This window comes from Hirundo rustica, chromosome 27 (assembly GCF_015227805.2).
Source record: "Hirundo rustica isolate bHirRus1 chromosome 27, bHirRus1.pri.v3, whole genome shotgun sequence".
Lineage (NCBI taxonomy): Eukaryota > Metazoa > Chordata > Aves > Passeriformes > Hirundinidae > Hirundo > Hirundo rustica.
The window spans coordinates 2,665,319-2,679,113 of record NC_053476.1 but is presented as its reverse complement, the minus strand read 5'-3'; the positions used below and the strand labels follow the sequence as shown (position 1 = coordinate 2,679,113).

The window sequence follows — 13,795 nt, the reverse complement described above, 5'->3', positions numbered from 1 at the left end:
CCTGGCTCTGTGTCTCTTGTTGGAGAGCTGGGGCTCCCTGCCAGCCTGGTCTGTGCTCCTGGGCACTGGCAGGGACCCTCGTGTGGGGGCAGCCACAGAGACAACCTGCAGCACCTTGGGCAGCATTGCCCCTCTCTGGCAGTGCTGAGAAGCAGGCAGGGTCTGGGCAAGGCTCACCTCAACAAACAGCATTGTTTAACACAGCTCAGTCAAACCATCTTACAACCTGAGAGTCACCCACGGCAGGGGCAGTGCGAGCTCTTGTGGCCTCTCAGCCTTGGCCTTTCGGCTCCAGCGGCCGTGGGCACCCGGTGCCCCAGCAGCAGGCAGAGCCCTGCAGGGGCTGGTGCAGGACGTGGTGTTCTGCCAACGCTGGTTTTTCCCTTGGGAGTGTTCCCCTCACATGCTCCAAGGAGTGCAGGGCTAAGTGGGGATGTGGTTGCTGCTCCCTGCTCGCCGGGCAGCACTGCTGGAGCAGCTCTGGGCAGGGAGGCATCGGTCAAACTCCTTGTTGGGAAGGAGGTACCTGGCACCTCTGGCGCTGGAGGGGAAGCTTCGGGCAGGAGGAGCTGGGTCGAATGGGGGTAGCAGAGCAGAGATCAGCAGTGACACAGGTCGGCCAGGAACATTTCATTAAATGCTTGTCCCTCCCTCCTGCCAGCGGGGATTTGTGGGGAGCAGCCGTGCGGGACGTGGCCAGAGCAGGGCAGCAGCCCCAGTCACCCTGCGGGTGCCAGCTTGGCGTTAAGGAGACCGTGACTCTGTTCCCTTGTCCATCCAGTCCTTAATGTTTCCGGTATCGTTGAGTAGAAACAATCTGACCTCAGGGAAAAGAAATTAGCGGTGGCCTCAACTGCTTTGTGTTTTGTGTAAACAGCCTCACCGGCAGAACAAACTTCTCCTTCAGCCTGGAGAGAGAGACAACACGCTCTTGTCTGGCTGTTGGCTCCCGCGGGGCTGACACACACCTTCGACTCTTCCTATTTGCGTGACCCTAATCTCAGGATTTCGGACCGTAGTGAACCCGAGCGGGATTGTTTGGGGCAGCGTGAGGGGGAACTCGCGTCCCGGCAGCGGGACTCGGCTGCTCCAGGACACGCTGCTCCGGCACCAGAGGCAGAAACTCCGAGGAAATGTTTAAACCAGAGACCTTCCTACGTGCCGGCTCCGGCTGCGTCAGTCACAGCAGCCCCGGAGCCCCACGGGGGTGGCGGCAGGGAAGGGGCTGCTCTGCGGAGAGGGGTCAGCAAGGAGCCCCTGGAGCAGCCGCGGCAGCGCGGAGCCGGGTGTGCGCCAGGCGGTGACCTCGGCTGGGAGGGGACATCCCGGGGTGGTGGGGAGCGGTGCCGGGGCGCTGGCCCGCTGCTCGCAGCGCTGGGCGCCGTCCGGGGACCGCTGCCCGGTGTGGTGTCGGTGCGGTGCCCCGGTGTCGGTGCGGTTCCCCGGCCCGGTGTCGGTGCGGTGCCCCGCTGTCGGTGCGGTGTCGGTGCGGTGCCCCGCTGTCGGTGCTGTTCCCCGGCCCGGTGTCGGTGCGGTGCCCCGGTGTCGGTGCGGTGTCGGTGCGGTGCCCCGCTGTCGGTGCTGTTCCCCGGCCCGGTGTCGGTGCGGTGTCGGTGCGGTGCCCCGGTGTCGGTGCTGTTCCCCGGCCCGGTGTCGGCCCGGTGTCGGTGCGGTGCCCCGCTGTCGGTGCCCCGGCCCGGTGCGGGGCCGGTGGCGCAGCGCGGGCGGGGGGCGGCGGTCGCTCGGGGGCGGACCCGGGCGGGGCGGGGGCGGTGCCGACGGGCGGCGGCGGTGCCGGGGCCGGTGCTCGGGCCGGCTCTCGGCGGTCGCTCCTGGTTGCGGAGTAGCGGAGGCAGCGGGTGCGAAGCAGTGAGCGAGCGGCCGCTCCGACCGGGCTTGAGCCGATGCTGGCGGCCGAGCCCGGCGCTGCCGGAGCCATGTCCCATCCCGAGGCGGAGCGGGCGGACAGCGGCTCCGCGCCGGAGCCGGAGCCGGAGCCGGGGCTCACCGGACGGGCCCCGCACCGTAGCCGCAGCCGGCGGCCCTCGGGGCGCGATTCCCGACGTGCTTCCTCCCGCTTCAACCGGCGGAGCTCGGCCGAACTGGAGCTGCTGGGGTACCCGGCTCCGGACGGAGGGCGCGGGGGGTCGCCGCCGCCGCCGGCCGCTGTCGGGCTCCGGGAACCCGAGGAGACGGAGAGCGAGGAGGTGGAGACGCGGGCGGTCGCCACCTCCCCCGACGGCCGGTTCCTCAAATTCGACATCGAGATCGGCCGCGGCTCTTTCAAGACCGTCTACAAGGGGCTGGACACGGAGACCACCGTGGAGGTGGCCTGGTGCGAGCTGCAGGTACGGCCCCTGCCAGCGCCTCCGCCCTTACCTGCCCGCACGCACAGACCCCCTCCCCGGGGCAAGGGGCTGGAGAGAGGCACTTGGACCCTCTCCTGTCAGTTTCCCTGGCGTGTGCAGCCCTCCCCGGCCCTGACCCTGCTGCCTGCCTGGGTGCTGTGCGGGACCCACGGGCACCTCCCCGCACTGGAGCCCGTGCGGTGAGGGCAGGCACCCTCGAACCTCCGCTTCTGCCAGTCCCTGTGGTGCCCCGCTGCAGTCGGGCCAGGACGGCGGGGCAGGGCAGGGAGCTGCAGCTGACTGTGGGCTCCCCTCGCTGCCTTGCACTGTGCCCATCACTGCCAGAGCCTCGGTGCCTCGTGGGTCTGCTGGCCGAGACCCAGACTCCTGCTTAGTGCCGCCGCTCCTGGCCCTGCTGCTCATCACGTGCTGTTTTCCATTTGCTTTCCTGCTGCCTGCGCTATGGAGCATGCCAGGGTGCCCACGTTTTTGATGCCAGTCCCTGCTCTGGTGCTTCACAGGTGGATCTGGGGCTGAGCATCCCACTGTCTTCCTGATGCTTACAGCTCACAGCTTTCCCCCCTGGAGGACAGCAAGGGCAGCAGTGCTCTCTCTGCCTGCCTGCCTGTGCTTGCGCTGGAGCTGCCTCCGAGGTTTGCTCGGGCAGCCCTGGGTGTGCTCTGGGGCACGTGCCTGCAGCGGGCTGGGGCTGGCTGGCATCTGGGAGCGGGGTGCGACACGACCTCGGTGCTCTCTGCCTGCTTGACCTTGGCTGAAGTAATGTACATGGTCACCTGTGTGCGGTTGCTGTGATGCTGCCAGGGCCTCTCTGCTGGAAGCAGCCAGACCTGTGGTTCCAGGTCTCTGAGGAGCATCCCCATCTCCTCTCAGCTGCCACACTCCTCCGTCTCCTTGGCTGTCCTGCAGCCTGACAGCAGGATGCTGAGAACAGTGGGGATAGTGTTGCCTCCACAGTGCCTTTGCCCACTCAAGTGCTTTTGAGGAGCCTGATCTTGTCCGTGGAGGTGCTCAGGGAGATCTGTGCTGTGGGGCTGCTTTTTCTCCTTGGAGCCCCTGGCTTTGGTGAAGTCCAAAGTCTCCCACAAGCTCCTGACTCTGGGATGGCTGCTGTGGTGGGAAGGTCCAAGTCCTTGTTGACACAGAAAAACGTGTCTTGCGAGTTTGTTGTCATGTTCCTAAAAGCTCAGTGCAATTGCAAGTAACTGCGTGGGATGGGTTCTTGGGGTGGCTGTAGTCCAGGAGAGCAAGAAGAAATCCTGAGAGACTGGCAGGTGGATTCTAGAGGGGCTGACTGTGGCCTCTTAGTGAGGAAGGTGAAGATTCCCACCCCCCCAACATGAGCTCCACAATTGCTTCAGTTGAGAGTTCAGTTCAGAGCCAGCTCAGTTCTCCTGCCCTCATGAAGTCCCACAGCTCTGTCCAAATGCCCCTGAGCTCTCTTGAGTCCCGTGTCCCTTCAGGTGGCAACTGCTGATTGGACCAGGCTCTCCTTGGAGAGCCCAGAACCTTCCCTCTCTGGATGAATCAGCTGTCCCTGGAGCCCCCCACTCAGCTGGCTTCGTGTCCCTCCCTGTGGGTCTCAGCCCCATGTCACAGCCATGGCCCAGCTCCCCTGCCCTGGGGCCTGGCACGCACAGCAGGGCTGGCAGCATGCCTTGTTCCCTGCAGTGCTGCTGTCCTGCGAGGGGACGAGCCCGCGCCATCTCAGGTGAAGGGGAAAAGGGAGTTGGGAAGCAAAATGATTCCGTGTCCCAGTCCAGCAGGCACATGTGAGCCAGCCAGGCAGGAGTGGCAGGAGCCACTCACTTGTCCCCTGGGGGTGGTTGTGGAGAGGCTGGGGTCCAGGCTGAGCTCCTGCCAGGGACCCTCCTGTGAGCATCCCATGGTGTTGGAAGACCCGCCAGACCTGACCCCTCTTGGCCCACGCCCTCCCACAGGTGCAGCCAGGTCCCTGCTCCCACCCCGTGCCAGCCCCTGCTACCCCTCTGTCCCAGCCCCCTCCCCTCCCCACCCAGTGCTTGGCTCCATTCCACTGACTGCTCCTTATCCAGTGTCTCTTGTGCCCAAATCTGTGTCCCACGAGGGGCTGAGGGCACAGATGCAGACATTTAGAAGTCTGTTTTTTTTCAGCAATCATGCAAAGAATTGGGCACTGTGACACAAATACGGGATTTGGAACCACAAATAAAAATGGTTGTGGTTCTGCCATTTTAAAAATAGCTTTGTCCTGTGCACTTCACAGTTCTCCTTCTATTGCCTTTCAATTCCAAATGAATACTTAACCTCAGGCCTGACCTGTTCTGCACCAGAGAACCTGGTTCAGCTGCTGTGATGGATCCCAATCCCAGTCCCCAGCTCTCCATGCTGTCCTTGCCCTGTCCTTCCCTCCTCAGAGCCTGGTGGACTAGAGGCTGGTTTTGCCTGTCTTCTGCCTTCCTGTGAGACCCCTCTGGGGACGTGCCCATCCCCGTCCCCTCTGCTGAAGGCAGTGTCTGTCTGTGCCTCCTGCCCGTGTCCACAGCCCCTCTGTTTGTGCTTTCCACCTTTAGCCTGGCACTATTTCTGTCCTAGGTGCTGCGGGCGGTGGGGAAAGAGGAAACAGGGAGGAAACCAGAGGCCCAGAGTGGGGTCGGGCTGTAAATACCTGTCTGTGCGATTTTCCTGTGGAACCCCTTGGGGTTCCCCGGTGGGCAAGGGCATTCTGGGCAGCAGAGGCACTGCTGTGCCTCCCCTGGCTCCGGCGCCCGGGCTGGGCAGGTGACCTTAGCCAGCAGCCCCGGGGCCGCAGGGCACCTGGTGCGTGTGCTCACACGGCTGCGAGCTCACAGGTGGCCGGGCAAACGCACAGGGAGAGCGGCGAGGCGTTGGCACCCACTGCTGACACAGCTGGCTCCTCTGCGAGGGGCTCGGGACCTCCCTGCGACCTCCCAGCGCTGCGCTGTGCCCCACCACGGTGTCGCTCTGGTCCCTCCAGAGTGCAAGTGTCAGTGCAGAGCCAGGGCCCTCGGGGGCTGCGGGGATGGGAGAGCGCTGTGAGCGCTGCAGAGTGCGCTGAGCCCCGGCGCTGCCGAGCTGGGGACAGCCTCCTGCCGCAGGGACAGCAGCCGTCCTCGGCCACTCGGCCTCACTCTCCCCGCTCCGGCACTGGCCCCAGCTCCTGGTGTTGGCTGTGCTGGGCTCCTCGGCAGCCAGCTCCTGGCTCGCAGGATGGGCTGGACCGTTGCCACACAGCTCCTCACGGTCCCCCTGCCGCCATCCCCAGCGTCCTCCTCCACCCCGCGCTGTTAGGAGGGGACGTGGTGTGCCCATGCTGCGTGCCATGCCTGCGCTGGCAGCCCCGGCTGCCCTGCCCTTCCCGGTGTTCCTCCAGCCAGGCAATGGCCGGGCTGTGATGCCCACACTCGACGGGGAGAGCGTCAGCACGCACAGCAGTGGGAGCTGCTGCCGCTTCGGTGGTGGATGGAGCAATGCCACGCGAGCCCAGCAGCCCTGGCACAGGCTTGGGGGACGCGCTTGGCTCCCCCAGACCTTACTTCAGGCACTCTGGGAGGGGTGGCCTTGTGCTGGGGCTCTGCCTGGAACTGGGCATGGCACAACCCTCGCTGAGCTGGGAGAGCAGTGGCTGGGACTCCCGTTCACAGCCCGTGGCAGCTCCCTCATGCCCTGGCATGTTTGTGGGGTGCAGAGAAGCCTCTGGACACCTCTTGGTGGGGAGGAGGGGGCCCGAGGGGTGATGGTGGCTGTGGCACTGGGCAGGGAAGCCGGTGTGTGCTGCTGGCCATGCAGGGGTTCGGGTGGTGTTTTCTTCCTTCCATATGAAAGGTCCCATTCATGCTGCTGCAGCAGGCTCAGGTTCTCGCCTGGGCTGAGCCTGTCCCTGAGCGTGCATTAAATGCGGGGGGATTATGGAGCAGCTCCAGTCAAGCCATGGGGCCGCCTGTGATGCAATGAAAATATTACGAAAGCTGACGGGGTTGATGGATGGTGGCCACTGGCCAAGAGGCCGAGCACAGCTCTGGCAGCGCTGGTGGTGGGAGCTCAGTGGCAGCTCCGGTTTCCTTGGCCTCTGAATGTGGGCTGGGCAGGGGTCCCAGCTTGGAGGCCCCCAGGCTCTGCAGCTGCTGGGCTCTGCAGGAGCCCAGGCTGTGGTGGAGCTGTCACTGCTCCTGCTCCTGCCTGGGGCTGAGCACTCGCAGCTGCTGTTCTTGGGGCTGGACCTGGCTCCTCTAGCTCTGGCCAGCCAGCTCCCCTCTTCCTGCATCCTTGGGGCTGTGTCCCTCCAGGATGAGGGGGCTGTCCCCTCCGCTGGCCCCTGCCCCAGCTGCAGTCAGCACCCTCGGCTTGTGTTTCCACTTTAATTAACTCGAGCAGGAGGAACGTGGAAAAACCTGGGCTGGAGCCTCCCCCGCCTGCTTTCCCCAACAAAGGCCTCATTGAGGCTGGCCCAGCACCCGGCCACACAGAGCCCGGTGCCGATGGTGCCCCAGTGGGGGCAGAGGAGCCACGGCCATCGGCTCTGCACAGGGCAGGATGGCAGCAGCTCCTGCAGAGCCCCCACGTGTCCCCTCCAGCCGCAGGCTGGGGTTCCCTGCCCTGAGACAGCGTGGTGGGCTCCAGCTGGGGGCTGAGTGAGGGGAGTGGGGATGGCTGGCACCAGCACGGGGCAATGGGGAACTGCATGGGTTCCTTGGTGCCCCGTCTGTCACACCCAGAGTGTGGGCTGGTGTGGGACCACAGCCCAGGGCGGCCCCAGCCACGTGTGTGCTGCAGTGCCGGGGGAGAGCAGGTCCCGAGCTCTCTGCTGGGGCCACAGAAGCCTCCTCTGCCTTGTATTTAGGGAGTGGGGACAGGGACTTTTGTAGCCAGGGCACCGCTGTGTGCTGGGAGGGCAGGAGCCCACGTGCCCTCCTCACACCCTCACTGGCCCCACAGACGCGGAAACTGTCGAAGACGGAGCGGCAGCGCTTCAGTGAGGAGGTGGAGATGCTGAAGGGGCTGCAGCATCCCAACATCGTCCGCTTCTATGACTCCTGGAAGTCAACCATCAAAGGCCAGATCTGCATCGTGCTGGTCACAGAACTCATGACGTCTGGCACCCTGAAAACGTGATTGGGGCGTGCAGGGGAGGGAAGGGGGTCTCTGCTGAGATGCTCTTTGTTGCTTTTCCTGTGTGGTCCCCTGAGTCCAGATGAGCTTGGCATGGCAGTGGGAGGAGGGTGGGCTGGAGCCAAGGCTGGGGCACGAGTCTGAGCCCCGCAGCTCCGAGCCCTGTTGGTCCCCGGCAGGTATTTGAAGCGCTTTAAAGAGATGAAGCTGAAGGTGCTGCAGCGCTGGAGCCGGCAGATCCTCAAGGGTCTGCATTTCCTGCACACTCGCTCGCCGCCCATCATCCACCGCGACCTCAAGTGTGACAACATCTTCATCACGGGCCCCACGGGCTCAGTCAAGATCGGGGACCTGGGCCTGGCCACGCTCAAGCGAGCCTCCTTTGCCAAGAGCGTCATAGGTGGGGCTGGGCTCGGGGGAGGGCTGGGGGCTGCTGGGGTTGGGCATCCCAGGGGTCCTGAGCTCCACCGCTGCCTCCAGGCACCCCCGAGTTCATGGCGCCGGAGATGTACGAGGAGAAGTACGACGAGGCGGTGGATGTCTACGCCTTCGGGATGTGCATGCTGGAGATGGCCACCTCGGAGTACCCCTACTCGGAGTGCCAGAATGCCGCCCAGATCTACCGCAAGGTCACCTCGGTGAGGCCCCGGCTGCGGGTGATGCTGCTGGCTGATCGCCCAGGAGGCAGGGCCAGGGGCCGCGGGGAGGGTCAGCTGGAGCTGTCAGGCTGTCGAAATGTGTCGCTGTGCAGGTTGTGTGAGTGGCTAAGGATGGTCTGGGCAGTGAGGGGTTGCTCTGCCAGACCGTGGAGCTGTGGGTGGTGGTGGTGGTGGTGGGGCCATGGCTTGGCAGGACCCCACATCCCTGGCTCTGCACCAGCCACTGCCAGGGCATTAATGGGGTGGAACGGGAGCAGGCTGCTCAGTCACCCTGGCCTGGGGCTCTGCAGCTGCCCTGACTGGTCACGGCCAGCTCCTGCCAGCTCCTGCCTGGTGGGGTGGAAACTCAAAGCCCTGGGGCATCCTGGCCTGTGCAGGCACCCGTGGCCTGGCCACGGAGCCACTGCAGAGCTCGTGGGGCCCTGGGCTGGTTGTTCCTGGGAGCCCCACGCTGTGGCGGGTTGGCATGGGAGGTGCTCACCCTCATTTCCCCCAGGGCCTGAAGCCCAGCAGCTTCTACAAGGTGAAGGTGCCAGAGCTGAAGGAGATCATTGAAGGCTGCATCCGCATGGACAAGAACGAGAGGTGGGGGCAGAGCGGGGGCATGGGTGGGAGGCTCCCCCCTGGCCCCAAGCCCGTGCTGAGCTGTGCTCTCTGCAGGTACACCATCCAGGACCTGCTGGAGCATTCCTTCTTCCAGGAGGACACAGGGGTGCACGTGGAGCTGGCGGAGGAGGACGACGGAGTCAAGTCTGGGCTCAAGCTCTGGCTGCGCATGGATGACACAAAGAAGCTGCACGGCAAATACAAAGACAACAACGCCATCGAGTTCCTCTTTGAGCTCTACAAGGATGTGGCAGAGGAGGTGGCTCAGGAGATGGTGGGTACAGAGATGAGGAGCCCTGTGGGGTGCCTACACCCCGCAGTGACAAGCTCCCTCCCGTGCAGGTGGTCCTGGGCTTTGTCTGTGAGGCCGACTACAAGCTGGTGGCCAAGGCTGTGCGGGACCGCGTGGTGGCCATCAAGCGCAAGCGCGAGAAGCTGAAGCGCGCCCAGGACGCGCCATCGCCCGCGGAGCCGGGGCAGCCGCCGGGCGTCCTGAGGCTGCTGGAGGAGCTCAAATCCCCGCTGCCACCTGGTGCCCCCACGCCTGCCCTGGCCACCCCCGGCTCTGGGGACTCTGCCTTCAGCAGCACCTTCCCCCTGGAGCCTGAGGAGCCCGAAGCTGACCAGCACCAGCACTTTACCTACCGGCACACCAGCTACTCCTCAGCCACCTGTGCGTAGGCGCCAAGGGGGCAACAGCGGGTGGCCGGCAGGGGACCTGGAGCGGGTTGGGGGGCGTCCGTCAGCTTCTCCCAGCCCTTTCCCAGCTGCCCAGCCAGGGAAGGGACTGGTTTTTGTTCATGCCAGCGCTCCTCCACAGCCGACTGTGAGACGGATGGGTACCTGAGCTCCTCCGGCTTCCTGGACTCCCCGGATCTGGCCCATCGCAGCTTTGTGGCAGTGGACCCCACCAGCCCACCGCCCACCCGGCCCGTGCGCTGTTTCCCCACGGTGAGCCCGACCCCACGGGCGGGGGCTCAGGGCAGCTGCGGCCCCGGCTCACCCCGTCCTCTCCCCGCAGAGCATCGCGGTGCAGCTGCCCGCTGAGCGCTTGCCCTCCGCCAGCGGCTTCTCCTCCTCGGTGGACAGGTGAGGCTGGGGGGGGTTCGGGCAGGGGCTGCACAGGGAGCGCGTGGTCCTTGGGAACGGCCATGCTGAGGCTCCGGAGCTGCGGCTTCCTGCAGCTACACCTCGGATGTGGCGTCGGGCATGAGTGATGGCTGCGAGGGGCTCTCGGCCAGTGAGCAGAGCGCCAAGCTGCCGCCCAAGCGAGCCTCGGGGAAGCTGCTGCGGCGCCGAGCTCGGTCCAGGCTGCGCATCACCAACGTGAGTACCACAGGTGCCGGGCTGGTGCCGGGCGGGTGCCGGGAGGGTGCCGGGAGGGTTCTCCTGGGGCTGAGCCAGCCCTGCCGCCCACAGATTTCCGACAAGAGCGACCGGGTGGTGGAGTGCCAGCTGCAGACCTACAACAACAAGATGGTGACCTTCAAATTCGACCTGGATGGGGACAACCCGGAGGAAATCGCAGCCGCCATGGTGAGAGCAGGGTGAGGGGGAAGGCGGGGTCTGCCTGGCTGGGCTGGGGGCTGATCGGCCCCTCCACCTTCAGGTCCACAATGAGTTCATCCTCAAGTCAGAGCGGGACAGCTTCATCAGCCGTATCCGGGATATCATCCACCGTGTGGAGACCCTGCTCCGCAAGGATGGGCGCGGCGGCACCGAGCTGCCCAAGGGCCCCGAGGCTGAGAGTGCTGTGGGCAGCCCCGTGAGTGCCAGCCTGGCCCTGCCAGCGCTGGGGAAGCTGCTGCTGCTGCTGCTGAGCATGGCTTGGGATGCTGCCTGGCCCCAGGGAGTTCAGGGTGGGGGTGCTGGGGTGCATCCTCCTGCGGTCGCTTGCTCGCTCCTGTGACGAGCCAAGGTGCTCCCCAGCCCAGAAGAGTGTCCAGCTTCTGTCCCCACAGGTGGTGGGGCCAGGGTGGGGCTTGGCACAGCCTGGCTGGGGCCTCTTCCCCAGTGCTGGGCTCAGCTCATCCTTCTCGCAGGTGGACCTGCAGCTGCAGGGGCTCTCGCGCTCCATCTCCTCCTCATCCTCACTCAGTGGTACGTCTGTGCCCCTGTGCAGGTCTCTCCTGTCTCCCCAAGCCCCATGCAGGGCAGGTGATGGTCTCAGCCAAGCCCAGAGGGTCTCAAAGGACATGTCCTGCCCCGGCTGAGCCTGGCTGTCACCCCTATGCCACAGATCTGAGCTGCACCAGTCCCAGCCTCTCTGTTCAGTCCCCCGTCCTGCCGCTGCTGAGCCGCTCCCCATCGGAGACCAACCTGGCCAGTCCTGTGGAGCCACTGGCAGCCCTGGTGCCACTAAGGTCCCCCACAGGTACCAGTGCTGGCAGGGTGGGCACGTTCATTGCTCTGGGGCTGCCAGCTGCTCACTGGCTTCAGGCTCTGGGTGCCTGGCCAGGGGTAAGGGATGGCCCTGGGGACTGCTCCTGACGCTTCTCTCCCTGCAGGCTCAGCCTCCATGACTCCCTCCTGGCTCACGTCATCACCAGCACTGACACCAACACTGACTCCCCAGAGCACCCCAGGGGCACCTGTCCCCCCGGCCCTGCCCCCAGCCCTCCTGTCCCCCCTGCCTGTCCCCACATCCCCTGTTCCCTGTGAGCCCAGCAGTCCCCTGAGCCCCTCTGTGACCAGCACACCCTTGTCCCCCACTACTCCCCTCCTGTCCCTGGCCAATGTCTTCTCTCTGGCAGTGATGACCGTGGCCCACACGGTCTCCTCCATTGCCAGCTCAGGTGGGCACCTCTACCCACCACCATTGCCACGGCCACAGAGCCTTGTCCTGGGTGCCCCACGCTTTGTGTACCCTGACCCCACCAGCACAGACAAGCCAGTCCCAGCTGGCAGTGGGATCCTGGAGTCAGTGGGAGCTGATGTCCCCACTGCCAGGGTGCCCAAATCCTCCCTTCCCCTGGCACCAGCCCCAGTGTGCCCCACAGGCAGTGAGGCCGTGGGGAGCCCTCTGTCATTGCTGAGCACATCCACACCTGGGAGTCCAGAGGGCAGCACGGTGAGTGTGGGTGTACAGGGGCTGTCCAGGGCTGCTCCAGGTGGAGCTCAGTGTCAGGAGGGTCGGGTGGGTGCTGCAGGCGCTGCACTGGGGTGGGATGGGATGGGATGGAATGGGATGGGATGGGATGGGATGGGATGGGATGAGATGGGATGGGATGGGATGGGATGGGATGGGATGGGATGGAATGGAGCCTCATGGCTCGACGAGCTGCTGGGATGCAGCGAGGGCTGAGTGGGTGGCGGATCCTGGGGCACAGAGGGGAGGACAGGAGATGTGGCAGGACCTGGGGTGGGGTTGCTGATGGTTCTCAGGTGCCCACAGGTGCTGCCCGGTGCCCCCAAGCCCAGCCACTCTCTGATCATCTCAGAGGCACCAGTCCCCAGTGTGCCCAAGGCCCAGCTCTCGCCCATCAATGAAGGTAAGGCAGGGCAGGGCCACGGCTGTGCCACCGCAATGCCCCGGCCAGCCCATGTGCCCTGAACCCCACCAGCTGCCCTTGTCCCCAGCAGAAGCCAAGCCCCAGGTGCTGGGCCGGTTCCAGGTGATACCAGCCAAGGACCTGGCTGTCACCTCTCCGGTGCTGGGCAGCAGCGAGGGAGAGCAGCACGGCACGGAGCCAGCAGCGTGCGGCTCCCCACCACCCGAGGTCCCTGCCACCAGCCACAGCTCAAGCAGTGACTCGGATGCGGCACCGGAGGCAGCGCAGCGAGACCCCAAGGCTGAGGAGGTGTCAGCCGAGGGGGGCCCGGTGCCTGCGGCGCCAGCGGGGAGCGACCCAGGGGAGGGGCCTGGGGAAGCGAGCACAGAAAGTGTCCCTCAGGCCATGCTGAGCCAGGTGTGGCTGAGCTACTCTCGCAGCTTGTCCTATGTGAGCAGCGACGACACTGAGAGTGAGGACGAGGAGATCTGGGAGGAGCTGCAGAACCTGCGCCAGAAGTGAGCAGGGGGGTGGGCTGCACCTGGGAGGCGAAAGGTGTTCGCACCCAGCCCGGGTGGGAGTTCGCTGTGCCTTCCCCGAGGGCCCGCTGCCAGCCCCCGTCTTCTCCCCAGGCACCTGGCTGAGGTGCAGCAGCTGCAGAGCGCCCAGAAGAAGGAGATCGAGGAGCTGTACCTGCGGATGGGGAAGCAGCCGCCGCTGGGCATCGTCTCGCCCGCTGCGATGCTGTCCAGCCGCCAGCGCCGCCTCTCCAAGGGCAGCTTTAACCCCTCCCGCCGCAACAGCCTGCAGCGCCTGGAGCTGGGGCAGCCCGCAGGTGCCAGCCCCGCTCCCCGCTCCCTCCAGGGCACCCGGGCTGGGGGGGCTGCAGCGCAGGGACCCCCTGGCCGAGCTGCACAGCCCCGTGCTCTCGCTCAGGGCCACTGTCCCCGCAGGCATCATGCGCCGCAACTCGCTGAGCGGCAGCAGCACCGGCTCGCAGGAGCAGCGGCTCAGCAAGGGGGTGACCTTCGCCGACGACCTCGGGCGCATGGTAAGGGGCAGGGGCGGGTCCCAGGGCGCTCCCGGCTGATCCCGTGGCGCTCCGTTCACGGCTGCTTCTCTCCCCAGTAGCTGGCTGGCCAAGAATGATCCCGTGAACTACCTCATGCAAGTGCCTGCTGCCCCGGGGTGGGCAGAGCCCCAGCAGGGCAGTGCCAGCCCTGGAGACTCCCCGCTCCTCTTGGCTGGAGCCTGCAGCAGGGAAGCCGTGGGCTCTGCGGGAGCGCTGGCCTGTCCCACAGGGGTCTGCCTGCTGTCCCCCTTTGCTGGACGTGTCTCCATCCTTGGTGGCTGTAAGGAGCCGAGCCCGCCCCGAGGAGCCCCGGCTTGTCCCAGCCCTGCCACCACCTCAGCCCTGCAGCAGAGCCCGCCCACCCTGCCGAGTGGCTTGAGCTCCCTGCGGCCCAGAGCACCAGGAGCAGCAGGACCCGGGAGCAATTTGTTATGAACTGGTGTTGGGAAAGTGTTTTCATAAACATGGATTGAACACAAACTGGGTGTGCAT

The 13,795-nt window shown here is 65.5% G+C and overlaps 1 protein-coding gene across 2 annotated transcripts; it reads left to right on the top strand.

Annotated features, from left to right (window-relative positions):
- Positions 1 to 1,904: 1,904 nt before the first annotated feature.
- On the top strand, positions 1,905 to 13,772 carry WNK4 (WNK lysine deficient protein kinase 4). Of its 2 annotated transcripts, none has more exons than XM_040087106.1 (20): positions 1,905 to 2,348; positions 7,302 to 7,474; positions 7,655 to 7,875; positions 7,956 to 8,113; positions 8,631 to 8,719; positions 8,795 to 9,014; positions 9,083 to 9,413; positions 9,561 to 9,691; positions 9,762 to 9,829; positions 9,925 to 10,066; positions 10,160 to 10,276; positions 10,350 to 10,505; positions 10,783 to 10,840; positions 10,980 to 11,114; positions 11,248 to 11,810; positions 12,135 to 12,231; positions 12,320 to 12,749; positions 12,864 to 13,066; positions 13,185 to 13,282; positions 13,363 to 13,772. In XM_040087106.1, exons 1-20 carry the CDS (start codon positions 1,905 to 1,907, stop codon positions 13,378 to 13,380), a joined length of 3,852 nt encoding a protein of 1,283 aa, XP_039943040.1. In that variant the 3' UTR covers positions 13,381 to 13,772. The 2 variants fall into 2 exon arrangements, with proteins under 2 accessions (XP_039943040.1, XP_039943041.1); XM_040087107.1 differs by having other exon boundaries at positions 13,360 to 13,772.
- The last annotated feature ends 23 nt before the right edge of the window (positions 13,773 to 13,795 follow it).

Excerpts from the sequence above, each read along its gene's own strand:
- WNK4 (XM_040087106.1), top strand. The coding sequence starts at position 1,905 with ATGCTGGCGGCCGAGCCCGGCGCTGCCGGAGCCATGTCCCATCCCGAG. Across the intron at positions 11,115-11,247 it reads GCCACTAAGGTCCCCCACAG|GCTCAGCCTCCATGACTCCC; the intron begins GTACCAGTGCTG and ends CTCTCCCTGCAG. Across the intron at positions 12,750-12,863 it reads CTGCAGAACCTGCGCCAGAA|GCACCTGGCTGAGGTGCAGC; the intron begins GTGAGCAGGGGG and ends TCTTCTCCCCAG.